Raw genomic sequence first — 26,369 nt, 5'->3', positions numbered from 1 at the left:
CTAAGACTTAAACTATTTTTAGAAGTCTTTAGGTACAGATGAGTGACACATAAAAAAATAGTTTATTTTAATCGGTAGTACATGGAGTTCAGGTTTCTTTGTGGAGTTGGGTTTTTTGTTGTTGTTTGTGTTGGGGGGGTGTCAAAAGTGAAGTATTAAACCTGTAGGTGTTGTTTTCTTGCTGTGTTTCCTTTGAAGCGTTGTGGTTCAGGATTGATGAGGTCGTGAATATCCTGAAATGACAAACACGGCTCTTTGTTTCTAGAAGGCTTCAACTGCACAGCACTGGAATCCGGAGTGGTCAGGATCCTGGGGCAGTCAGCATGGTGGTAGAAACATTGAACAGTTTCAGGCATCCAGCAGGTGTTTTTAGTGAAGATAGTTCACAATTATTGTGTCAGGTGGGAAGTTTGTGTCAAGTCATCATGGTACTAAGCTTTTTTAAACTGAGGCAAAATGACAGCTTTTCTTTCACAAAACATCTTTTAATTATGTTTACTAGCAATCTTTCACTGCTAGATACTGTGTGTTATCTTTATGACAAATAGGAAGCCAGTTTACTTCTGTGTTTGGGGAAGGGGTATGGAATTCACAATACTGTATCTACCAGTTACGTGTCGTAGAAGCTATCCCAAATTCAAATCATGGAGGTCACTTTGTTTTTTAAGTCAGTAGGCTTATAACTTTTTGAGCTTTTTACTTGCATTTAATTTGTGAAGTATAAGCATATATTGACTTTTTAGAAATTTTTATTGGATTTAGTGATCAATTTTGAGGACTCTTAAAATTGATTAAATTTTGTTAGGAAGATTGTTCGAAACAAAGTGAAGGAAGTGGTGTAACAAAACTTCAGTATTTACAGTGAATGAGAGTTACTGAGATTTTGCCGTCCTTGCTACCTCCTAGCAGGTCTCAAATGTCATTTTAGTCTTACTGTATGTGTATAAAATAAGGACATTCATTTTCTTTCTTAGCTACTTTTAATAAAATTAGCAACATTTTCCTTGTTTTTTTTTAATGATTAAAAACAACTCTTTCAGATGATATTCTCTTTCTGTGCTGTTGATTATAGTACCTTTAATATTGATTAATCAATATATTGAGTTCCTCAGTTTCAGTTACTGTTTCAAGTGATCAGCAGCCACGTGAAATAGTACAGATAGGGTATTTCTACCATTGTTGAAAGTTAGGCTTTGCTTTGAAAAACATACTATAGATGTTTTCTGTATTATTCTAGAGATGAATCTGAAACAAATACTTGTGTTTTAAGGAAATGTACAAAATTACTCATTTAACTCTTGATTTATTTCTTTCAGGTGTGTAGAAAAAATAACAACTGATAAAGGTAAGATTCATTCTTCTCTTTCGTGTGTAGAAAGTACTGTCTTGTAATCTAATAGAAAGGGCACTGATTATTCAGTGCTGTTCCATTCAAAGGGAACCTTATGCCGTAGAAGTTAGAATTTGTTTAGATGACTGCAAGCAGTATTGGACAATACAGTGTCTTTGGATTTGGAAACTCAGTAATGGATTTTAATTTAAAAGCCACTCTAATTTATAAAGCTAGCTATTTTTTTTAAGAAGTAGCCAAAAATTATAGTAGTAACAGTAAAGTGTAGGCAAATCCTGAAAACTAGTGGACTAGTAGTTTGAAGAATGCAAAAAGTATGCTAAGATAGCTTGATGAATAATTGAAAAAAATCATTAGGTCATTTCTATTTATAGTTTGCAAAATGAAATACATGTGTGAATGTAGTTTTCTTATCTGGATTATGAAGGGAAGCTAATGTTCACTTTTAAATATAAGACTTTGTTCTGAATTTCCAAATTGAGCTATTAAAAAAAATCCTCCATTGTGTTATGCCAATTATGTATTTGTCTAATCTTTAGTTGTGAACTTTGCGTGTGTGATAGATGTACAAATACATAAGAATTTTTATATATCTAACTTACATGAAAAGCTTTTTCTAATAAAGTATGCTTTGTAACTGTTTAAGTCACATCTAAAACTTGTATTTTTTTTTGTAATATTTGAAAGAATGACAGTGTGATTAGGAACCAGTAACTTGAATTGAGACTTGTCAATTTCCTTCCTTGAGTTTTTCTCTGATATTTGGAATGTAAAGTTAATATCTCAAATACCAGGTAAAAGTATTGTATATAAGACAAGATTCTAGCAAGATTCTTGTTACTCTTTGGAAAAATGTTACTGTCTGCCAAATGTGGAAGGTCTGTTTCTTGCTTAGAAATCACTTTGGAGATCTTAACTATGTGGGGGAAAATGTAGATAGGAAATGAGTACTACTGGAGTGTTCTTACTAAAAGAGGTTTTTTAAAGTTGCTTTTTAATCAAAGCTAAAAATAGACGATTTGAGGGAAATTTTTTGAACTACTTATGGAGACGATTTTTGCTTGCGTACTTTAATCTTGAAGTGCTAGCATGATGGGTAACTGTACAGCTGGGAAAAGATGAAAACTTCATTCCTGAGTCTAGGTGTTTTCAAACTCCGATCTTCTCCATGTCTTCATTAGTCTAATGTCAGAGCAGCTTAAAAGAAGAAACTTGTCGTCTGCTCACCTGCTGACTTCATTGGTCCTCAAGTCTGCTGGTCACCTAGTTTTTATTGATTTTGTTCATAACTTTGTCTCTTTAGCACTTTTTGAGCCTTGTTTTCTTTACAGTATTATCTATTGCTATATAAATAGTGACAAGAAGAACCTTGAGACAAAAATTATACAGTAATTAGCTTTACATTTTAAGAATTAAAGAAACTTGACGAAAGAATATGTGAAGTCACCAATTCATCCCTAAAACTTGGTTACTTACAGTGATAGCAACTTAGAGTTTCTTGATTGAACTGTTTCCTCTTCTGCTTTCAGTCTTATGAGGAACTTCCCTAACATTTTTTCAAATTGGCTTGCTAATTTACATTTCTATCCATATTGCAGTTTTCCTTTTTTATATCCTTACTAACACTCAACCTATTCTTTGTGACAATAGTTACGTTTGACTTGGCAATTTAATTTTGAGTTTATCAGTATTTATAACTGGTGTTGGGGGGAGGGGTTGTTTAGTGTTTGTAGGTGGACATATGACTCATACTTGTAAATCCAACCCTCGGGTAGCTTAGAAGGATTGCCATAAATTCCAGGCCAGCTCGAGCTACAAAGTAAAACCTTGTCTTCAGTAAACATAAACAACAAAAAGTTAATGTATAGTATATAATTTAATACCCCATAGCCTTTCACAAAAAGGAAACTGTCATTTACAGGTGGAAATAGGGAACATTCATAGGCATAGAAAGACAAATGCTGTGTTTATAATGTTACGTGAGTTGTAAATTACTGTTACAGAAGTAGAAGAGTGGTTGCCAAAGGCTGAGGGCGGGGCAAGGGGAGCTGTAGGTAATTGAGTACAAGTTTCGTTTAGACTGCAGTGTACATTTCAGTGTTTTATTTTGCTGTACTTTAGCACAGTAAGTAATAATATAATAGACATTTCAAGATTGCTAAAGTCATTTTAAATGCTCACACAAAAATGGTAAATTAGTGAACTGGCAATTATGTTGATTAGCTTATGGAGCTTTATAATATAAACACAAAGCACACACAGTGTGTGCTTTGCTTATAACTAAGTTTCTTGAGCTTATCTGGCATCTGGGACAGAAGAGCAGTAACATGCAAGTGCATGTATTCCTTGCAGAGTGGATTTGCTTCCTACTGCAGAAAACCACAGTTTGAGTTTTTAGTACTCGCACACCCTGGAGAGTAGTGGCATGGGTAAGGGTCCCACACAAGGTTTAGCATAGTCAGGGAGAGTAGAGGTAGAAACAGGCAGTCGCTGGTGAGGACTAGGAACAGGAGTGTCCTGGAACTTCGTGGGACTGCAGAGACTTCTCTGGAGGTTTTATTCATGGCTGTACTCTTAAGGCATTTTGAGTGTGCTATAAAAAAAATTGCCAGGCAGTGGTGGCACACTCCCTTAACCCCAGCATTTGGAAGGCAGAAGCAGATAAATCTCTTGAGTTTGAGGCCAGTTTGGTCTACAGAATGAGTTCTAGGACACAGAGAAACCCGTGTCTTGGGGTAGGGCATGAAAATTGGTGGTTAGATGAGCCTTACCTCTATTACTATAAAGCTCAATTTGTATTTGAAGTAGGTGCTGAGACAAGGTTAAATCAGAAGCATTTACTACACCACTAAATATAATTACTAATCAGTTAAAATGAATTTTGAGAAACTCAAGGTCAACCAGCAGGGTAGAAATTCATGTTGGTTTTAGAGTTTTTAATGTAAACTAGGTTGGAAACTTGGGGTTTCTGATACAGTCTTGAGATTGAGTTTCTTCCCAAAACTTAAGTCTTAAAGTCCTTCAACTTAAAGTCCTTCAACTGATCTGGCTGGATTGGTGTTCAGGCCAGCAACTGGGCAACTACAATATGAACATAATCTGAGAATTTTAACTTTTTAGCCGGATGTAGTGATAAAGATTTGGGAGGCTGAGGCAGGAGATTTATGAGTTTGAAGTCAGCTTGGCCTCTAGAATAATAATCGGTCCCAATTCCCTGACTATACACATAGACAAACCGCGCACGCGCATGCACACACACACACACACACACACACACGCCTTATCACTGGGATGACAGAATGAATGACTTAAAATATTTATGCCTTTCTTACCTCTCAGTTGCTTATGTCTTTTGCTTTTGCCATATGATCTCTCATAAATGATGTGTACTTGACTTACCTGTCTCCAGAACTGTGTGATTAAAGGTTTTTGGTTTGGGAAAGGGGTATTGTTTGTTTTGCTTCGCATTTTGTAAATTATCTTAGTTTTCTTTTTAATTTTCCTCATTTCTGGTTGTGACAATGTAGGACTAACAAACTTACTACAATCTTATTCTCAAAACATAGGTCAAATAAAACCAGCTATATAGAAATTTGTTCTTAGCACATGCCAAGCAGCTGGTCTTACCCATATTAGCTACGGTTTTTCTAATTCAGTGGTTCTCAACCTCCTAATGCTGCAACCTATTAAATAACAGTTCCTCATGTTATAGTGACCCACAACCAACTATAAAATCATTTTCTTTGCTACTTCATAACTGTAGTTTTACTACTGCTATGAATTATAAATATCTGGTAAGCAAGATACCTAATCTGTCACCCCTGGGAGAGTCGACAACCTCCTCCAAGGGGTCGCAAATCACAGGTTGAGAACCACTACTCTAGATGACTTCCAATACCCACTTCCAATAAAGCCTGCCTGGGGAGGCTTCCCATGTCACAGATTGCTCCCACAGAATTGTTCACCACTTCCAATGCCAATATCAAGTCCCTTATTTTTCTACTAGTGCTTCTCACCAACTTTTCTACCTTCTTTTCATTAGGCCAATTAACTTGCTAGAGTGATTCATGAAACTTGGAAATATAATTAGAATATAAAGGAAAGAACAAAGAATATAGATGCATAGGGCAAAAGAATATGAGAGTAAAAGGTAAATAGCATCCATAACCTTTCTGTCTTGAGGGACCACCCTCCAGAAGTCTGTGTTCACTCAACCCGGTTTGTTTGGTTTTTGGGAGGGGGATTTCTGGAAGCTTCACTGAGTAGCTATGGTTGATTTAATCACTGACCATTAGCTCTAGCTTCCTATACCAGTGAGGTAAAAAAAATGTCAAATGTTTAATTACACCTTAATCTTTATTGTTTAGTGTCCCAAATTTACCCAGAAACTACTAGGCACCAGTCTTTTAAATAGCATACAAAGGAAATTTTTGGATACTCTTTAAATTTTTTTGAAGCCCTATGTGGTGATACACACTTTTAATCCCAGCAGAGGCAGTTGACAGTTGTATCTCTATGAGTTTGAGGACAGCCAAGGCTGTTAAACAGGGAGATTTGTCGTCCTCCACCCCCACCCCATCCCGTCTCTTTCTGGTAAAGTGTGAAAATGTAAAGTAGAATTACGTGGATGGTTGGTCTTTATTTTCTCTCAAAGAAATGTGGGATGGGAAGCTTTTGAAAGTAGGAGTTTGATGCAAGCCTAGTAATAGTGTTCCCAGCAGGCAAGAGAATATTGGTTTGAACCCAGCTTGCACTACATGGTTCTAGGCCCTGCCTTAATGTAAAAATGAATAATGTGAATGTAGCTTTTCCACAGATCAGTTTATTGTCTTTAAAGAGAAATAGTTGTATATCTTGTCTACCCAGGTTGGGAGGAGGACTTTATTTCTCTTAAATAATAAAAACATATGGTAGCTTGGGATCTCTATGATCAAAACTTTTTTGAGATCTCTTTTTCTGTTTTTCCTGCCCAGGCTGGCCCAAAAATAAAAGTAAATTCTCCCTTCTCAGGCTCCCAGGTGCTTAATCAAACCAATATCAAACTACTTACGAAAACTTGTACTTTTCATTCTTCCTCTACACTCTAATTTTGAGAAAGGGCATTGTAACTACATTGAGCCTTTCTGGGGTGGTTTAAAATGCATAATGTGTTTCTTATGTGCCTCACTGCTGCACTTTATCACAGTCTAGATTTAGCCCCATAAAATGTTGTTGAAATGTGTCTATTTTTTTAAGTGCCTTAATTCTGTTACCTTTTTAAATCCATGTAACCTCTCAGAATTTGAAGAGTTTATCAGTAGTTGAATGTAATTTTAGAGCTCCTTTCCCCCAATTGTTCATTAAGAAGTGAAGACACTGAGACGTAAGGAAATTTAATATCGGTTTATTATGTTACATAAGAAAACACTAAATTTTGTATCTTAAAATATGATTTTTCTGAGATGGCTGAGTAATTGTTTTTCTTTGGGAGTCATTGGACATTTGTGAAATCGAATAACTTTGGAAGGATGGTCTGTCTTATATGGCACAGCTATTGCCTAGTTATAGGTTCTCTTGCATGTGGCTACTTGTGGATGTGTAGACAAATATCATTATATGACAGCCTTAGGATAGCTTTGTAAAAGGGAAAGTACCACTGTAAAAGTCATAATGTCGCTCAGCATGTCACATTTACAGTATAATTCGTCACTAGATTTCTCTGCTATTGTAGGTAGTTATTTTCCTGTCTGATCATGATTATTAATGGTACTGTGAGTATCCTATTGTTAGATCTGTTCTGTGTGTTGTAGAAATTGCATAATAAATAATGTAAAGCATACAATTCTTTGACAGTATTTTGTGGTAGTTTGAATGAAAATGGCTCCCATAGGCTCATCAGTAGCAGCACTGTTTGAAAGGGTTAGGACATGTTGCCTTCTTGGAGTAGGATTGGTTTTGTTGGAGGAAGTGTGTCACTAGGGGTGGACTTTGGGGATTCAGAAGCCCAAAACAGGCCCAATGGCTCTCTTCCCGATCCTGATGTAGAACTCTGAGCTACCTCTCCAGCACCATGTCTACCTGAATGACACCAAGCTTCCCATCATGACAATAATGGACTAAATAAACCTGTAAATGTAAGCCAGCCCCAATTAAATGCTGTATGTGTTGCTGCAATCCTGGCATTTCTGTAAAGCAATAGAACATTGCCAAAAATAGTATATTTACAGTATTGTACAACTATAGACTCCTCTCTAAGTTTAGATGTTTCCATTACCACCAAAGAGGACCACTAAACCATCTAAGAACAATTGTTCCTCTCTCCCACCCTGACTCCATTCCCTACCCCAAAAGGTAAGTTCTACTTTGTATATCTAGATTTTCTTTTTCTGGGTATTTCACATTAAATGGACTCATAGAATGTATGCATAGACACTTAGAGGATTACGTTTTTAGCTTTTGGTCCTCGGCTTTTCACACTGTCTTGAAGGCTGAGGGTTAGGAGGCCTGACTAGCATAATTAGGTTATTAGGAGCAGGCCTCAAAAATTTAAAGCTGTCCCAGTTTCTACCTGCAATCTCTTGTTTCTTCACTTCATGCTTTGATGTGAGAATCTTCTTCCCATAATGGGCTGAGATGTCTAAATTTTCCTTCCTTGTTTTTGTCAGATATTTTTGACCAGTAGACACAAAAGTAACTTGTAGTATAGATACACAACCTTTTGTTGTTTGATAGATATTTGGGTTATTTGCACATTTTGGCATTGTGAATTGTGATAGTATGCCACTTCTCTATAAACATTTGATTATAGCCCAGTTTTCACATTTTGACTTGTGAATTAATGTCTTTGCTAGGATAAAATTCCTGAGAAAACAACATACAAAAAGAAAAGATTGATTTTGGCTTCTTATTTCAAAGGTTCACATCTATTGTTATTTGTCTTGTGTTTCTAGGCCTGTAGTGAGGCACAGTTATTTGTCCCCTTTTACTAGAAGTAGATTTTTTTTTCCTCATATAATATATCCTGGTTTCAGTTTTCCCCTCCTCTGCACCTCCCTACCTCCCCTCCCATCCGAACCCATTCCCTTTCTGTCTCTTATTAGAAATGAACAGCCTTCTAAGAGATAACATCCAAACATAACAAAATAAAATATAATAAGATAAAAACAAAAACCATCGCATTAAAGTTGGACAAGGCAAGCCATGAAAGTAAAAGAGCCACAAGAGAAGTCACAAGAATCAGAGAATCACTCATTCACACATTCAGGAGTCCCATAAAAATACTAAACTGAAAGCTGTAATGTATACACAAAAGACCTGATGTAGATCTATGTCAGGCCTGTGCTTGCTGCTTCAGTTTCTGTTAGTTCATATGAGCTTTGGTTATTTGTTTTTGGTTTTGTTCTGTTTTGTTTTGTTTTTAATAAAGCCTTGTTTTCCTGGTACCCCCAATTCTCTCTGGCTCTTAAACTGTTTCTGCTGCTGCTTCCTCAGGGTTCCCTGAGCTCTAAGGGTAAGGATTTGATGGAAACATTCTATTTAAAGCCGTGAGTTTCAAGGTCTGGCTGTGGGTCTCCGTATTTGTCCACATACGCTACAGGAGGGAGTGTCTCTAGTGATAGCTGAGAGGGGCACTAATCTATGAGTATAGTAGAATGTCATTAGAAGTCATATTGCATTTTTTTAAGACCAGTAGTATTTGGTTTTATCCTACATCTTTGAGCTATCTAGTTTTGGATTTTACTCACCCAAGCAGTATTAGGTATGGTTTCCATCTTGTAGGGTGGGCCTTAATGTCAAATCAGACATTGGTTGGTTACTTCCCCAAGCTTTGTGCCACTATTGCCGTAGCATGATTGTACAGGCAGGACAGATTGCAGATCAGTTTTGTGGGTAGGTTGGAGTTTACATTTCTCTTTTGGTAGCCTGCAGAGTACCTTCCCATACCAAAGACACTAAAACATAGAAGTGAAGGTTCTATGTAGGCCCCACCTCACCCTCTCAGTGTTTACTAAGTTGTGTGGGAGTTGTCTTCAGCAAGGGGGACTTGCTGTCAGTTTAAGGAGAGCATTCTGTTGTCTTGTCAACAGCTTGGGTTGTTTGGGGATTTCCTTAGAACGCCTTTGGCCCACAGTGCAGTTGGATATAATCCAGTTCCAGTACTGGAAGCTTCTTTGGTGATAAGAAATGGTTAGTTTCGATTCCATCTTCCTCATTATTTGGGGACTTTATTAGTTTCACCTTTGTATATATTAGGCAGTTTTCATACCACTCCTCAGATGCCCTCAATTCTAGCTGTCTCTCCCTGAATTCTTTTCCTCAGCCCCATCTCTCCTCCCCCTCCCTACCTGATCCTTCCATTCCCATCCACCATCACCCACTCCCAGTCCACCCATAAAATCTATTTACCTCTTCCAGGAGGATCCATGTGTCCCCAACTAGACCTAACTTCTCCAGATCTTGGATTGTAGCTTGGTTATCATTTATTTAACAGCTAATATCCACATATAAGTGAAGTCATACAATATTTATCTTTTGTGATCTTGGTTAGCTACTCAGCATGTTTTTTTTTTTATCCCCCTACTTTCATCAGTTTGCCTGCAAATTTTATGGTGTCATACTTTTAATCTCTGCAGTACTCCATTGTATAAATGTACCACATTTTCTTATTCCATTTTTCTGTTGAGGAACATCTAGATTCTTTCCGGTTTCTTCCTATTAGAAAGGGATAGCAATGAACATGGTTGAGCAAATGTCCTTGTGGTAGGTAGAATGCAAAGTCCTTGGGCTATATGCTAAAGAGGGAGTCAAGCTAGGTCTGGAGGTAGATCAAGTCCCACTTTTCTGAGATTCCACCATATTGATTTCCATACTCCTACAGCAGTGGAGAACTGTTCCTCTTACTACACATCCTCACCCATATAAGCTGTCACCTGTGTTATTGCCATTCTGACAGGTATAAAATGGAATCTTAAAAGTAGTTTTTGCATTTCTCTGATAGCCAAAGATGTTGAACATTTAAGTATTTCTCAGCCATTTGAGTTTCCTCTGTTGGGATTCTCTGCTTAGATTTGTACCTCATTTGATTGTATTTTTTGGTGTTTTGATAGGATTACTTCGATTTTTGATAACAAGTTTCTTGAGCTATTTATTTATTTTGGATATTAGTCCTTTATCAAACAGTAAAAATCTTTTTCCATTCTGTAGGCTGCTACTTTGTTATTATAGTGAAGGAAAGCTGCTCTCTTGACAGCCAGGAGGAAGGTCCACTTCCTAATAGTCCACTAAAGATTAATCCACTGAAGTTAGAACTCTTGTGATCCAGTCACTTCTGTAGGCCCAGCACACATACTGTTCAAATGTAAAAACTTCGTTTTGAGTGCCTGGGCTGTGGGGCAGGCCCATTACATCCAAATCATGAAGCAGGAGCAGAATCATTCAATCATACATAATTTTATGTTGAAATCTTGAGAATCTTCTGGTTTACCTGCACAGTATTACAAGTCTGCTTGCATTGTACAAGGGTTCCAGTTTCTTCACTTTCTCATCTCTCCGTTTTTTTTTTTTTTTTTTTTTTTTCGTAACCATCCTAGTCAGTATGAAATTGTGGTCTCATCAGGATTTTGATTTGCAATTCATTAATGCCTGATACTGAGTATCTTTCCATGTGGCTTTTTGTTTTCAGCTTGTTTATCTTTAATGAAATATTTGTTCAGATCTTTTGCTTATGTTTCTAGATTTTGCTTTGTTAAATTGAAAAATGAGTTTTGTATGTTTGAAATATTCCAGCAGACATAATTTACAAATATTTTCTCTTGTTGTATAGACTACCTTCACTGTGAGTTTTCAAAGCAATAGCTCTTAAATTTAAGTATATGATCCACTTTGAATTATGTTTTCCCAATAACATTTGTTGTAGAGATTGTCCATTCACACATCCAGCAGTCTTAAAGCCTTATTGAAAAATCAGTTGACTCTGTGTGTGTGTGTGTGTGTGTGTGTGTGTGTGTGTACGCAGATGGATGGATGGCTTTATATCTGAGTTATAGATATGGTCTCTGTTCAGTTTGTTGGCTCATTGTGTTTAGTCTTTTTCCAGTACCAAAGTGGTTCCTGTAGTATTTAATAGGTTTTGGGATTTTGAAAAATAGTCTTCCATCTTTGTTCTTTCCCTACAGTAGTTTTGCCTGCTCTAGCATTTGCATATGAATTATTTTCGGACCACATCTGTTTTGTGAAGATTATTGTCTTAGCAGTATTTTTTCCTCTTTTAGTACAGGGAATCATTTCTCCGAATTTCCTTGGGGGATTGTTCATTTGTTATTCTTAGGCCTTACAGTCTAATAGAATTGCTGTTACTAACACCCTAACATCTGAGTGTTGGGGTTCATATTTCCCTGAAGCCTTACCGTGATCATGCAGTGTGTTATCGCTATAATTATCAGAATGATAGGTAAGACATGATATTGCACTGCCATGTTGATGTCATTATAAATTAATTGAGGTTTTGTTATTTACATGTTTGAAAGCCATATTTTTTTTTTGAGCTATCATTTTACTCAGGTGTCATTTTTCTGTTGGGCTATTAAGTAGATGTTGGTTCTGTTTGACTTTTGCTATATTTTACAGTTATGCAGTTAGAAATTTTGTTATGTTTTAGAAAGGTTTTCACATGAAGTTATTTAAAGGCTGTCCTGCTGTCCAAGTGGGTTCACCTCTAATACAAACTACCTTTATTCACTAGCTAAATGCACTCTGGATATTTAAGCTAGTATCTAGTGCTGTGTAAGGGCAGGTAATCTACATTTAATTCACCCTAATAATGTGAGAAAATATAAGATAATACAAAACTGTTTATATGCCTGTGTACAATGTCTCAGAGCCTGAAATAGAACAACACTGGAACTATACTTTACTATGAGGTTACTGTACAGGTGAGTTTAAATCATGGTATGAATCTAAGTAAAATTTAGCATCTAAGAAAGCCATTCCTGTTAGGAAAATCCTTTTAAGTAATAACTATCATTCTTTTTGCTACCTCTAGTTTAGGTTCTCTTTCTGAGGCCACTTTCTTAATTTAACTTAAAGCTAATGGCTGGAATTCCATAAATCAATTTCTTGGGTCTGTTTTCCATTTTTAGTAAACAAATACCATTTAGCAATAAAAAATTATTTCATGAAGAGTAGCAGTATTAGGATAAGTGCTGTTTTAATACTGGGAGCCTGGAGTTGCTTATATGAGCATTGGTACAAGGGTATCTTACTGAGTGACTAAGTCACAGGACAGTTTGGCTGTCACCTCCCAGCAGGTATTAACTGCCTCCAAGAGACATTGAAGGGCCCAGGCTTAGGCAGATAACTGTAGTTACTGTAATTTTTATCAATGCAACAGCCATGTCAGATTCGGGACATAGCATTTTACAATACAGATTCCCATTTTCTGGCTCTTAAATTCTCCCTCCCTTCCATGATGTACCCTGAGCTTGTAGTACATAGCGTAGATGTCCTGGGTAGGGCAGAGCACTCAAAAGTCACTTAATGTTAGTACTTTATTCAGTTAAGGATCTCTATATTAACCTACCACTCGCTGCAAAAAGAAGCTTATCAAATCAAGGCTGAGAAAGCACTAGTCGGCACATGTAAATATAAATAAAAGCAATGTGACATTATGTCTGGTTAGGAAATCAACAGTGATAGGTTTCCCCTCTTAGAGAATATCCTGGCTTCCTACCAGCTGAGGGTTTTTGACCAGGTTTTCCCTACCCAAACATGAATTCCCTCTTATGGAATATACCTCAGATTCAGTTCAAAAAGCAGCTGATCACCCATATAACAGTCAGACCACTATTCTAGAAATGGGTATATCTTGCCTGGCAGATCACTATTGTAGAATCCAAGATCCACAACTGGATGAGACAGTTGATGACTTTTCCAGCAGTGTGCATAGGACATTTCAGCCCTATGAAGTTGAGTTGGAAGGGGACAAAGAATCCAATTCAGTTCCAGCTTGATTTTTTTTTTTTTTTTTTTTTTTTGTCTTGCAGTCTTAAGTGTGTAGTGTCTTCAGCAGTAGATTTCTAACATTTAATTCTGGTGGTTCTTTGTTTGTTTGTTTGTTTTTAAAAATAATCTCATTGGCCTTAATTCATGATCCTTCTATATCAGCCTAAGTAATGGATTATAGAAATGCTGCTTACCACACATTTCTGTGGTGAAACACTAGTCCAACAGCAACACTTATAAAGCAAAGCTTGCTTACAAGTTGAAGGTTAATCCATTGTCATTATGGAGGGGAACTTGGCAGCATGCAGGCAGGCATGGTGCTGGAGAAGTGCCTGAGAATTCTACATCTGGATTCACAGTCAGAGATGCTGGGGCAGCCCAACTTGAGCATTTGAAACCCCAAAGCCCACTCCATAATGACACACTTTCTCCAACAAGAACACACTAATAGTGCCACTCCATAATAACTAAGCATTCAAATATATGAGCCTATGGGGATATTCTTATTCAAACCATCACAGTGCCCAAATAAAGTATTCTCTTGTCTTGTTTTTATTATTTCAATATTTTTTTTTCTTTTCTGCATTCTTTTTATAAGAATAGTTACTGGCTAACTAAAAACTTGAAAAAAATTATATATGTTTTCACTCATCCAGATCCCAAGGAAGAAAAAGAAGATGATTCTGTCCTCCCTCAGGAAGTTTCCATTACTACAACTAGACCTAGCCGGGGCTGGCGCAGTAGTAGCAGGACATCTATCTCTCGCCTTCGAGACACTGAGAACACTCGGAGCTCCAGGTCCAAGACTGGCTCGTTGCAACTCGTCTGCAAGTCAGAACCAATTACAGATCAACTTGATTATGGTATGATGCAAATAAATACATCATGGTTACTTCAATATCTAGTTTGTTCTTTCATCTTAAATGTAATGTTGAACATTTACCTAAATGTCTTTATTTGGGGTAACAGGTGGTAGTGTAGATAGGCATTTTTTTTTTATTTTTTTTTTTAGAAACATTGTAGTCTTCCATTTATAGAATTGATTCATACAGTAATTTTACTTAAATCTTTGGCTGTCAAGAGAGAATATCTAATGTTTGTATTTCTCAGTAAACTTTGGTTTAATTTTCTAGACGTTCCAGAAGAACATCAGTCTCCCGGTGGCATTAGGTATAAAGTTTATTTTATACTTACATCTTTGAATACTCTGTTGTATAAAATGATTGAGACTTTTTATTTGATAGAATTTTGACTGTTACTAAAATTAACTTCAGTTTTAATTTGTCACACTAATATTTCATATTTAATGTTGAATGGACCTTGAACATAAAACTTTTGGTTTCCTAGTTCCAAAAGCATGTCTTGAGTATCTTTTATGGGTAAACTTAACCTATGTTGGGCACCAATGTAAAAGATTGAAATATCTTACCCATTGTCTTTCTTGGTACTTGGGTAATTTAATGTTGGTTAAGTCTTTTGTGAGCTAACACAATATCAGATAAACATTTACAAAGTCGTCTTAAGTCTTAGTGCCATTGGGCAGTTATCTCTTATTTTTATTAAAAGAGTTATAATATTTGTTATATATTATAGGTGTTATTTGTGTAGTCTGAGTTCTAAGTATTGCTTGTAATAAAGGAGCTTAGAATGTAGTCCAACCAAATCATAAGGATGAAATTTTTAGATAGTGTAAACTTTCGGCTATGTGTAAGTGTTCTAAGTCAGTCCTATTAGACAGTCCTTGAGACCAGAATTTATCATTTCTGTTTGCTTATTTGTAGTAGTGATGAGGAAGAGGAGGAGGAAGAAGAAATGTTAATCAGTGAAGAGGAAATACCGTTCAAAGATGACCCAAGAGATGAGACTTACAAGCCCCACCTTGAAAGGCATGTTTGAAATTTTACTACATGGCCGAAAATACATAGGAATACACTGTTGAATGTTTTTATTTTTGTTGCAAGATTAAATACATAAACAAGTAATTTTAAATGAGTGATTGTTTTGCAATTGTAACATCTTTCACCTATAAATTTCTCTTTGATCTATTGAACTTCAATATTATTTAGTGGATATGTGTATAGTTTAATAAGGTTTTCTGGAAACCTTCTTGAGAATTGTTTTGTTCAGTATCTTATTTTTCTTTGCAACTATTCAGAGATTTGATTTTTATGTTTTTAGCCTCTCTTAGTTTAGGTCACTATTGCTATGATGAAACATCATGACCAAAAGCAACTTAGGGAGAAAAGTTTATTTGGCTTACTCTTTCACATCCATTGTCCATCGCTGAAGGAAGTCAGGACAAGAAGTCTATCGGCTACAACCTGGAGACAGCTGCTGATGTAGAGACCATGAGGGGCACTGCTTTTACTGGCTTGCTCAGCCTGCCCTCTTATAGAATTCAGAACTACCAGAGGAGGGTTGGTCCTATCCACAGTGGGCTGGGTTCTTCCCCATGAATCACTAGTTAAGAAAATGCCCTACAGGCTTGCCTATGTCTCCTGGAGGCATTTTCTCAATTGAGGTTACCTTCTTTCTGATAACTATAACTTGTGTCAGGTTGACATAAAACTAGCCAGTATACAGCAATATTCATCCATGGACATTATATATATTTATGTGTGTATGTAAATGTGTGCACACACTTGTATACACACACACATATATATAAATGTATGCATACTTGCTATGGGAGCAGGGCTGCACAGTTTGTTAGTTGTAGTTTGTAAGCTTCAGAATAAGAGAATGATAAATCTAAGCTTTAACATGGTATCATAGACTACCTCTAATGAAGTCTTTGTTAGAATATTTATGCTGAAATGTTTTTCTGTTTTTAGGGAAACCCCAAAGCCACGGAGAAAATCAGGGAAGGTGAAAGAAGAGAAAGAAAAGAAAGAAATTAAAGTGGAAGTAGAAGTAGAGGTTAAAGAAGAGAATGAAATTAGGGAAGATGAGGAGCCTCCTAGGAAGTGAGTAGGCAGTTTCTGCTAAAAGTGGAAAGTGTTTCTACCTTTTAGAGCCACTAGTAGACAGACTTCTGTGTACACACACAACACACACACACACACACACATCTGGCCATGGGGCAACATGCCTGTAATCCCAACACTTGGGCAGACATCTGTCTCTATGAGGTCAGCCTAATCTACATAGCTAATTGCAAGCTAGCCAGGGCTACATAATGACACCCTCTCATAAATAAATGGTAGATAGGTAGGTAGGTAGATAGATAGATAGATAGATAGATAGATAGATAGAATGGCCCGAACACACAAAAGAAAGATATAAATGTCTACGAGTTTCTTTGGAGCAACAGAAGCTTGAAAGTTTGGTTTTGATTTATAACAAAGCAAAATATAAGTAAGTCCAAGTGAGCAATAAAAACAGTATATATAGGGATACAGAAAGGATAGAGAAAGCCAGAAGAAATTTCTCAAATGTGTGTCCTCAAAAACTAATAAATACATTAAATGATGCACAAATCATGATTGGGTAAAAACTTTCTACCTGGCAGAGTTTGGTGCAGAAATTAGATGCTTTTATTATCTTCTTGATTGCCTTTTTTAAATGATAAACTTTTTACTGTAATTAGTCCTCAAGTAATAACATTGAAATTTATCCACATATCCAAAGTAATGCCTAGTTTACTCCAAGATAAAGAATAAATTAAGAGTTAAATTACCTCAGAGTAAATCTGCCTTAGTGGCCAGGTGCCTTTGGTTCTTGTATTATTTTTATTCCCTGTGTCTGCCACCTGTTATTTTGCACTTAGAATGTGCCTTTAGCCATCCTTATCTCTGTAAGCTTTCATCTAGAATATTTAGTCAATTACTCTTTCTTAAATTTTAGGAGAGGGAGAAGGCGGAAAGATGACAAAAGTCCACGTTTACCCAAAAGGAGGTAAGGCCTTTCTGCTTCTTTTTTCTATCTTAGGTTTGTGGCTAGGCATTTGATTAATTTTCATAAGCAGAGGAAGTGTGGCTTATTTAAACTTTTTCAAGTGTGGTTTTCGTTTGTTAATGATGTACAGATGGTGTGTTTTCATTTTCATTGCAGGACATTGAATTGTCTGAAATCCTCAGTACTCTTATCTTTTTGTGGCTTGACAGCTTAATCGTGCTATTTTTAAACTATCAAACATTTGACAGTTTATTGATTACAAATTTTGTGAAACCTGTGTATTACTATAGATAATTTACATCGTATCTATTATCACGATATATAGAATACCACTTCTCTTGCTAACTTTTTTCAACATTTTGGCAATAGGAAAAAACCTCCAATCCAGTATGTGCGTTGTGAGATGGAAGGATGTGGGACTGTTCTTGCTCACCCTCGCTATTTGCAGGTCAGTGAAGTTGTTACATGTCACAGTCTTTATAAAGTGTCATTTACTTGTCTCCTAAGATGTCAGTTGTGTGGAATTTGTAAACAGTGACATAAAATACAAAGAAAAATATTCCTAAGTATAAGTTACCTAATATCTTTACTACTTCACTTACACTGCTTTAGCGGAACACCTGAGACTAATAGTAAAGAATGGATGCATTGCCTTTGGATTCTGAGTCCGTTAGAAGTCTAAGAATGTGGCACCAGCATCTGGAAAGGGTCTTCTTAAGTTCACAGTGTACAGGCTGGAGGACAAGGAGAAAGCAGGAAACTGTTCACTTTGGTAACAACTTTAATCCATCTGAAGGGACAGAACACTTAAACCTATGTCAGCATTGTGGCTTTGAAGACTTAAGTTTTCAACTCTGGGAACCTTGCGGGGATACATTGAAACCTTAGCACATTCTGTTAAATAATGATAAAGGAGTAAAAACCTGAGCCCAAGTACAAGACTTTTTTTTTTATTCTTACAGTATTACAGTAAGAATGTCCCAAAATAGTATAGCAGATTATTGTAACAATACTCAGACAAAATAATAGATTTTAACTTTAATATATAGAAGGATAAAAGGAATATAGCATTCATACCAGTGACTTTTTTTTTAATAGTACAAAATGAGTGATTTTTAAATGTTTGATCTTTTAAAGTTTTTCCTTAAGTGAATAAATACATTAATTGGTTGGGTTTCTGGGTACAAGTCTGGCAGGAAATGGGGAATTGAAGTAGTGAAATGTTGCTTAATAAATACCCGTTAGTCTTTAACAGCAATTATGAAACTACAGCCTTTTGGATTGTGATTCTGTTACAGTAATTATAGCTACTGTTTTTTTTTTTGTTTGTTTGTTTGTTTTGGGTATGTGATGTGCCATTTTGTACACTCATTATTGTGTTTTATTTTACAAATAAAAACTAGGACTTGAAATATTTACATACATCCAAGATCACATTGCTAGTGAGTGACACATGCTGATTAAAATCCAGGTCAATTTCATACCCTGTGTGCTTTACCATTTTTCTCTACTAGTTTTCCTTTAGGATTCTTGACTTAGCAAAAAGAGTGTTGAAAAACTTATTATCATTATTATTATTATTATTACTTTACTTTTGCTATTTTAGCACCACATTAAGTACCAGCATTTGCTGAAAAAAAAATATGTATGTCCCCATCCCTCCTGTGGACGACTCTTCAGGCTCCAGAAACAACTTTTGCGGCATGCTAAACATCATACAGGTACATTTCTAAGTAAAATGTTTACCAAGTAGCCAATTGCACTTTGGGTATATAGACTGATAATAAAGCAAGATTTTCTAGTAAAAGTCTTCTTTAAAGGACCTAGTTGGCAAGCGTGGGAGAAAGAAAGTTATGAAAATAAATATTAATAAAATATAAACATAAAACTTACATGTGATGTTTTTAAGTTGGGCTTGCTCATACACATCTATAATCCCAGCACAGGGGAAACTGAAGCAGGAGTTCACGTTCCCAGACTTCCACTACGTAGTTAGAACCTGTTTTAAAAGCCAAAGAGGTCCTGGTTGGCCTGGAACTCACTGTGGAGAAGAGGCTGGCCTCAAGCTCCCAACAAACAGTCCTGCCATACTCTCCCAAGTATTGGAATTGACAGTCACTTGTTTTCTAGTCATAAAGTAATCTTGTTGGAATGAAGCACTTGCCCTGAAAGCATGAGAACCAGAGATCAGATGCCCTAGGACCTATGGGAGAGCCAGGCAGTCATAGTAGCCGCCTGTAGTCCTAGCCCTTGGGAAGGCAGAGACAGAGTCTCTAGGGCAATCTGACTGGCTAGCTAGAATCAGTGCTCTCTGGGTTTCACAAGCAATCTTGCCCCAAATAATAGGATAAAGAAGGATCCCAAAAGACTACTGACTTAATCTTCAGCCCTTCATGTGTACCATACTTATGCAAAAATAAATATTTTAAACATTTTTAAATTAGAGTATGATCAGCTAGAGCTTTAGAATTTTTATTCTTTGTCTTCTGAGAATTTTCTTTGAATTGGAATATTGGTTAATTTTTTTTACTTGACATATATTCTGTGTCAACTATCAATTTACATACAGTCATGCTAATTATCTACTCCATACCACTAAGCTGTGTTTTATACCTCAGAAATCAGAGGTTCAGCAGAATTAAGTAATTTGTCAATCATCACCTAGTTAAACTAACAGAAGCAGGATACTTACCAGCAAAGCTAGAAACTTGTTAGTTGCTGTTAGGGAGTAAAAGTAGAATGAACATTACTAAAAAAGCCAAAAAAAAAAAAAATAAAGGAATTTTGCTTTAATTTATGTTTAACTATTAAATAGCTCAAGATGATTATATGTGTGGAGATCATAAAATCTAGTTATTGAACTTGCTTGCTAATTTCTGTAGAAATCAGATACAGAAGCTGACTAATATATATTATGTATATGTAGGCTCAGTTTCTATTCATTTATAGCCACTGAAAAATCTCAATGAAATTCTGCTTTAAACATAAATTGAGTTTCATATCAATGGTATATAGTGATAATTGGATATGTCTCACAACTGAGAATCGCCTATTTTCTCTTCTCAGTCTTGGACTAGTAAGACTAAAAATTCCCCTGAAAAAAAATGTTTCTCCTCCCGCCCCCCCCCCCCCAGCTGCTAATATGATGCGTATGTGTTCACTTAGGCAAATCACTTTACTTTTCACTTAAAGTATGACAGACTGATTGTAATAATGTTGAAATGAGATGACATGTTTCTATGTATTATGTAGAACTTGTGAAAAGCAAGGATATGAACTCTTGGGCCTGAATTTCTCCAGTCTACAATCATTTCTTTATAATTTTATTATTATTATTATTATTATTTCTATTATTACAATTTACTGGTTTTGTATCCTAGTTGTATCCTCTTCCCATATCCTCGTTCCCTCGTCCACTGATGGGGGAAGTCCTCCTCCCCTACAGTCTGAGCCTAGCCTATCAGGTCCCATCCGGACGGCCTGAATCCTCTTCCTCTGAGGACTGGGTGGATTGCCTCCCCAGAGAAATGTGATCAAGGAGCAGGCACCCAAGTTCATGTCAGAGACTCTGTTCTCCCTTTATTAGGCTATGGGCTACATCTGAGCATGGCCTCTAGGTCCTCTCTATGCATGGCCTTTGGTTGATGGATCCATCTCTGCAGTCTTCTCTGAGGGGAAAATGCTGTTTTGCTCCCTAAATACATGCTATTATTTTGTTGTTCTCTCTCTGTGCTGTTTTATCACTGAAAATCTTCCTGACAAGCAGCTTAGACTATTTATTGTAGCTAAACATCACAAATCTAGTATGGAACCTTTTAGAATACATTCTGATTCGAATATTTATATTTGGTTTATATAATTTCAAAATGTTATTCCTTTTGGAAATTAGTTTATGAGGATCCCCTTTGTTTTGTTGTTATTTCTTTTATTTATTAATTTAATCACTTTACAACCTAACCCCAGTCCGAGTCTCCTCTCCTCCCAGTCCCACCCTCATGACCTCTCCCCTGCCTCCTTTCATCAGAGAAGGGGAATCCCCAAAAGGCTATCAACCCACCCAGGCACCTCAAGTCACAGCAGGTCTAAGCGCATCCTGTCTCACTGGGGCTTGAAAAGATCACCCAGCTAGGGGGAAGAGAAGTGGATCCCTTTTGTAAATGTAGCTTAGCAAGTGTTTTCCCCACACATTTGCTGTGCTCCATTGAAGCTAAAATACTTAAAGCTGGCTATCCACAAGACTCTCTGTAGGACATCTGAGTGATACTGTTGTTCTAGTGTTAGAACTTATTTTCAGAACTTGTACAGTGTGCAACACAGAACCACCAGCATTGCATCATTTGGGTTTTTGCTAGCCCTCCCTCATATGTGCTGAATCAGTATATTCATTAAAAATATCTCCAAAGCGATTGCTATGTATGTTCAAAGTTGAAGGAAAACATAGCTTATCCCTCAGCCTTTTTAGTGAGCCACATACTGTGTCTGGTACACTTGATTTTAAAGCTATTTGGGAACGAGTATTGGGTTGAGATAGATACTGTTGACAACTTAACTTATACAAATAAGTTCTTACTGTGATTGATTGAAGTAGTTTTAAATGCAATAGGCAGTGTGGTTATTAATTCAACAAGTTATTCAACATATCTCTTTGGTTCCCTAGCTAACTAGTAGAAACATAGTACAATGATCTTTTATGTCATTGATTCATTCAGGTTCTGGGAAATTTGGGGTGAGGGAGTTATAATGGAATGAGGAAATGAATGATTCAGAAGATACAGGGTATCATTTGCATATATTTGAAATATCTGGGTATTATTTAACCTGAAACATTGTTTACTGTTGTGTAGATATAAATCAGCTATTCTAGCAAGAAAAAATATTTTTTATTTGGGCTTTTTAAATGTTATTTTGTTTGTTTAATGTTAATATCTTTCACACTCTGGAAAAGACATTTCAAATAATAAAACCCATGGAAAATGCATTTAACATCTGCCTCAGATACTGTTCTATTGCTGTGAGTAGGCACCATGGCCAGCGCAACTCGTATTAAGGAAAAACATTTAATTGGGAGATTGCTTACAGTTTCAGAGTGTTCATTGTCATGGCTGGGATCATGACAACAGGCAGTCATGGTGCTGGAAAAGTAGCTGAGAGTTTATATCTGGTCCATAATTTGCAGTCAGAAAGAGAGACTGCCCTGGTTTGGGCTTTTGAAACCTCAAAGCCCACCACCAGTTCCATCTTCTCTCCAACAAAGCTGTACCTCCTAATTTTACTAAATAGTTCCACCAGCTATGAGGCAGACATCTAATACATGAGCTTATGGGGGCCATTCTCATTCAAACCACTACACAATCCTAACCAGTTTATTCGTTATGTATAATGTTGGTACAACTGGGATTGAGATTCTGGTTTCCTTATTATACCTTTCTTTTGGGTGGAGTTTTTTCTGGTTTTGTGAGGGAAGATTTACTTGGTAGCCCTAGCTGACCTAGAATTTACTATGCACACAAAGCTAGTTTCATAGAGAGATCTGGCTAACGCTTCCTAAGTGCTGGGACTAGCCTGGTTACTCCAATTTATATGCAGTCACCTGAAGATTTGGAGCTAGGAGCCACACATGATAGAGAATAAGAGCGTCTTTTTGTGCGTCTAGGTTTCCCTACTCAGTATATCTTCTAGTTCCGTCCATTTCCTGCAAATATCATGACTTCACTTTTCTTCACAGCTGAATAGAGCATTTTATATGGATGTGTGTTATATAAACCCATATATATATATATATGTACTCATATATGTATATCACATCTTCTTTACTTATTCATCATTTGAAAAGTTTGTTTCCATTTCCTAGCTACTGTAGAGCAGCGGTGAACACTGAGCAAGTATCTATAGAGTAGGACGTCAAGTCCTTTGGGCATATGTCAAAGAGTAGACTAGCTGGTTCATGGTAGATTTATTTTTAGATTTTTCAGGATTCTCCACACTGATACAAAGTTATTTCACTAGTTTGCAATGTCAACAACAGTGAATGAGGGTTCTCTTTTTCCTCCATTCAGCATTTGTTGTCAGTTTTGTTAGCCATTCTGGTGGAGGGATAAGATGGAATTGCTGTCATTTGCATTTCTCTGATTGCTAAGGATGATGAACACTTTGTGTTGTTTCTTTTTTTTTTTTTTTTTTTTCCAAATTCTTTTCAGAGCCAAAGCTTCATTTTTAAATGGATTATTTATTTTTTGTCTGGAGGTTCTTGCCCATTCAATAGGAGTCCACTTAACACAATTATTTTCTTAGCTATACAAAAGGCTTTTTGATTTTTATGAGGCTTGTTGATGTTAATTCCTGGGCAAATGGAGTCCTATTCAGAAACTCCTTCCCTATACCTCTATCTATGTTTTCTTCTAGCAGTTTCAGTATCTCATAATTCAAATTGAGGTCTTTGATATATTTGGAATTAATTTTTTACAAGGTGATATATATGGATCTGATTTCAGTAGACATCAGTTTTTCCAGCACTATTTGATGAAGATGCCATCTTGTCTCCATTGTTTGTGTTTGCCATCTTTTTATTAAATTTCATAATAAAAAATATAATTTAATTTTGTAATTAAGATTTATTATTGCTATACACCATGACCCAAAACAACTTGGGGAAGAAAGAGTTTATTTTAAATGATTACGCTTCCACATCACAGTCCATCAAGGGAAGTCAGGGCAGGAACCAAAGCTGTCATAGCAGCAGAACACTGCCTATTGTCCTGCTCAGCATGCTTTTAAACCACAGGGCTACCTGCCCAGGTGTGTTACCATCCACAGTGAACTGAGCCCTGCAGCATCAATTGTTAATTTAAAAATGTACCACAGACTTACCCACAGGCCACTTTACTGGGGCCATTTTCTCAGTTGATGTTCCTGTTTCAAAATACCTCCAGCTCATTAAGTTTACATAATACTAGGCACCAGAGCATCTTCAAATATCAGGTAGCTATAGTTATGTGTATGTTTGTGGATCTTCGCTTTTGTTCCATTGATCTACATGTCTGTTTTTATGCTGGCGCCATACCGTGCTTTATACTGTGGCTCTGAAATATATCTTGAAATATGAACTAGTAATTTTTCAGACATTGTTCTCTTTTGCCTTGGCTATCTAGGGTCTTCTAAAGTTGTGGAAAAGAGCAGAATACTGTGGGCATTTTCATTCAGATTGCATTGCATTTATAAATGTCTTGATAAAATAGCCGTTTCCATTTTCTAATGCATCCCTTTATCTCTTTACTCAGAGATTTAATTTTCATTGTTGAGATCTTTTACCTCTTGTTTAGGTTTATTCCTAGATATTTTAAGTTTCTTTAAGGCTGTTGTGAATGAGACTATGTCCGTGATCTCATTCTTAATACAAAGACTGCTGTAAGTTGATTTTTTTTTTAGTCTAACAACTTTATAGAAATTGTTGATTATTTCTAGAAGTTTTATGGTGAACTTTTAGGGATCTTTGTTATACATAATATTGTATCTGCAAATAGGGCATTCTTGACCTTTTTTTCCTACTTGTATACTTTTAATTTTTGCTTCAGGCACTATTGAAAAGGAGTGAGGACAGTGCTCTTGTTCCTGATATTTATTTATTGATTGATTGGTTTTGGTGGCAGAACTTAGACTTACTTAGCAGACATAGTTCTAGGTATGTCTATTCAGGGTTCCAAGAATAGTGATGCTCTGAATGTGGGCATCAGCACTACACTGCTAACTAGATTCCTATACTAAATGAAAAGGAAGTAGAAAATGAACTGAGGAATTATATTCCCTTCCTTCTGGTTCCTAAGTGTGAATATGGACCAAGCTTTCCCTTCAGTAGGTTGCAATCAGATGATCTATAGATGAAATAAACCTTTTTTCCTATTACTTTCTCACAACAGTAAGAAATGGTACAACTTAAACCTGTGAGATATCCTTAACTGGGATCTCTAAAAGATATTTCTATTAATTCTTAGAGAATTTCATAACAGCATATCTTGATGTTACTCCTCCTTTAATCTCCTACCAGATCCACCCACCCTGGTGTCCTCTGGGTTTGGTTTGTTTTGTTTTGTTTAAGGCCCTCTCTGTGCATCTTAAAATCTTTTTGTGATACTTGCTGATTTTGTACAGTTGTTTTTATTTTTCTCTGTTTAAGACAGTGGTTCTAAACCTTTCCAATGTAGTTCTTAATGTAATGATGCCCAATCATAAAATTATATTTGTAACTTTATCTCTATAATTGTAATTTTGCTACTATTATGAGTCATAATGTAAATATATGATATGCAACCCCTCTAAAAGGGATGTTTGACACACAACCCCCGAAGTGATCATAGCCTGCAGGTTGAGAAGAGCTGGTTTAAGACAATGTTTCTACCCTTTACTGATTTGCTGCCTTACATATATTGAATCATCCCTGTATCTCTGGGATAAAACCAACTTGATATATGTCTGTATTCAGTGCAGTATTTTATTAATAGCATTTTCATCAATGTGTGTCAGGGATATTAGCAGGTTGTCTTTATCTTTTCTTTTGCTTTTCTGTGTCTATAACTGGCTTAGGTATTAGAATAATACTAGCTTCTAGAATTTTTAAAGCTGATTTTTATGCTACTGAATCTGTGGACTAAAAATGAAAACAATATTTTGGTGTTATAGTTTTCTCAAAGTATTTCCTCACTGTAAAGAGTGTTATGTACTGTAGTGTTATGTGCCAGAAGACTTATTCACCTGCAAACTGCAGAAAGTACTTAGCAGGTGTCTTAATGGAACATTAACCACATTGCTTTTCTTCTTAGATCAGAGGGATTATATCTGTGAATATTGTGCTCGGGCCTTCAAGAGTTCCCACAATCTGGCAGTACACCGGATGATTCATACGGGCGAGAAGCCATTACAGTGAGTATTTGCTTACCAGTCAACGTCTGGGTAGAAGTGCATTTATCTCACTTGGAAATATGTCCCATATTCAATTGTCACTGCTATTTGCTTTTACTAAATTAAAGAGTAGATTTCATTGGGGAGTGCTTTACTGTTCTTTTTAAATATATTTTTACTAATTTGAGAATTCTTCCTTAACCACTTCTTACCTAACCCAACCCAACCGTTGTTTTTGTTTGTTTGTTTG

General features: G+C 36.3%; 1 protein-coding gene across 2 annotated transcripts in view; it reads left to right on the top strand.

Moving 5' to 3' along the window:
- The window catches only part of Zfp91 (ZFP91 zinc finger protein, atypical E3 ubiquitin ligase), a 34,952-nt gene that overhangs the window by 4,328 nt on the left and 4,255 nt on the right, over nt 1–26,369 (top strand). The window contains exons 2-10 of one of the 2 annotated variants that reach the window (XM_021663517.2): nt 1,317–1,345; nt 13,987–14,193; nt 14,464–14,500; nt 15,112–15,216; nt 16,165–16,296; nt 17,177–17,227; nt 17,597–17,675; nt 18,834–18,948; nt 26,041–26,140. In XM_021663517.2, the coding sequence (XP_021519192.1) occupies nt 1,317–1,345; nt 13,987–14,193; nt 14,464–14,500; nt 15,112–15,216; nt 16,165–16,296; nt 17,177–17,227; nt 17,597–17,675; nt 18,834–18,948; nt 26,041–26,140 (855 nt within the window). The remainder of the gene's footprint in view (nt 1–1,316; nt 1,346–13,986; nt 14,194–14,463; nt 14,501–15,111; nt 15,217–16,164; nt 16,297–17,176; nt 17,228–17,596; nt 17,676–18,833; nt 18,949–26,040; nt 26,141–26,369) is intronic. The other variant, XM_021663518.2, reaches the window with a different exon arrangement.

This window comes from Meriones unguiculatus, chromosome 1, assembly GCF_030254825.1.
Source record: "Meriones unguiculatus strain TT.TT164.6M chromosome 1, Bangor_MerUng_6.1, whole genome shotgun sequence".
NCBI lineage: Eukaryota > Metazoa > Chordata > Mammalia > Rodentia > Muridae > Meriones > Meriones unguiculatus.
The sequence above is the reverse complement of the archived record's forward strand: the minus strand, read 5'-3'. Positions and strand labels throughout refer to the sequence as shown.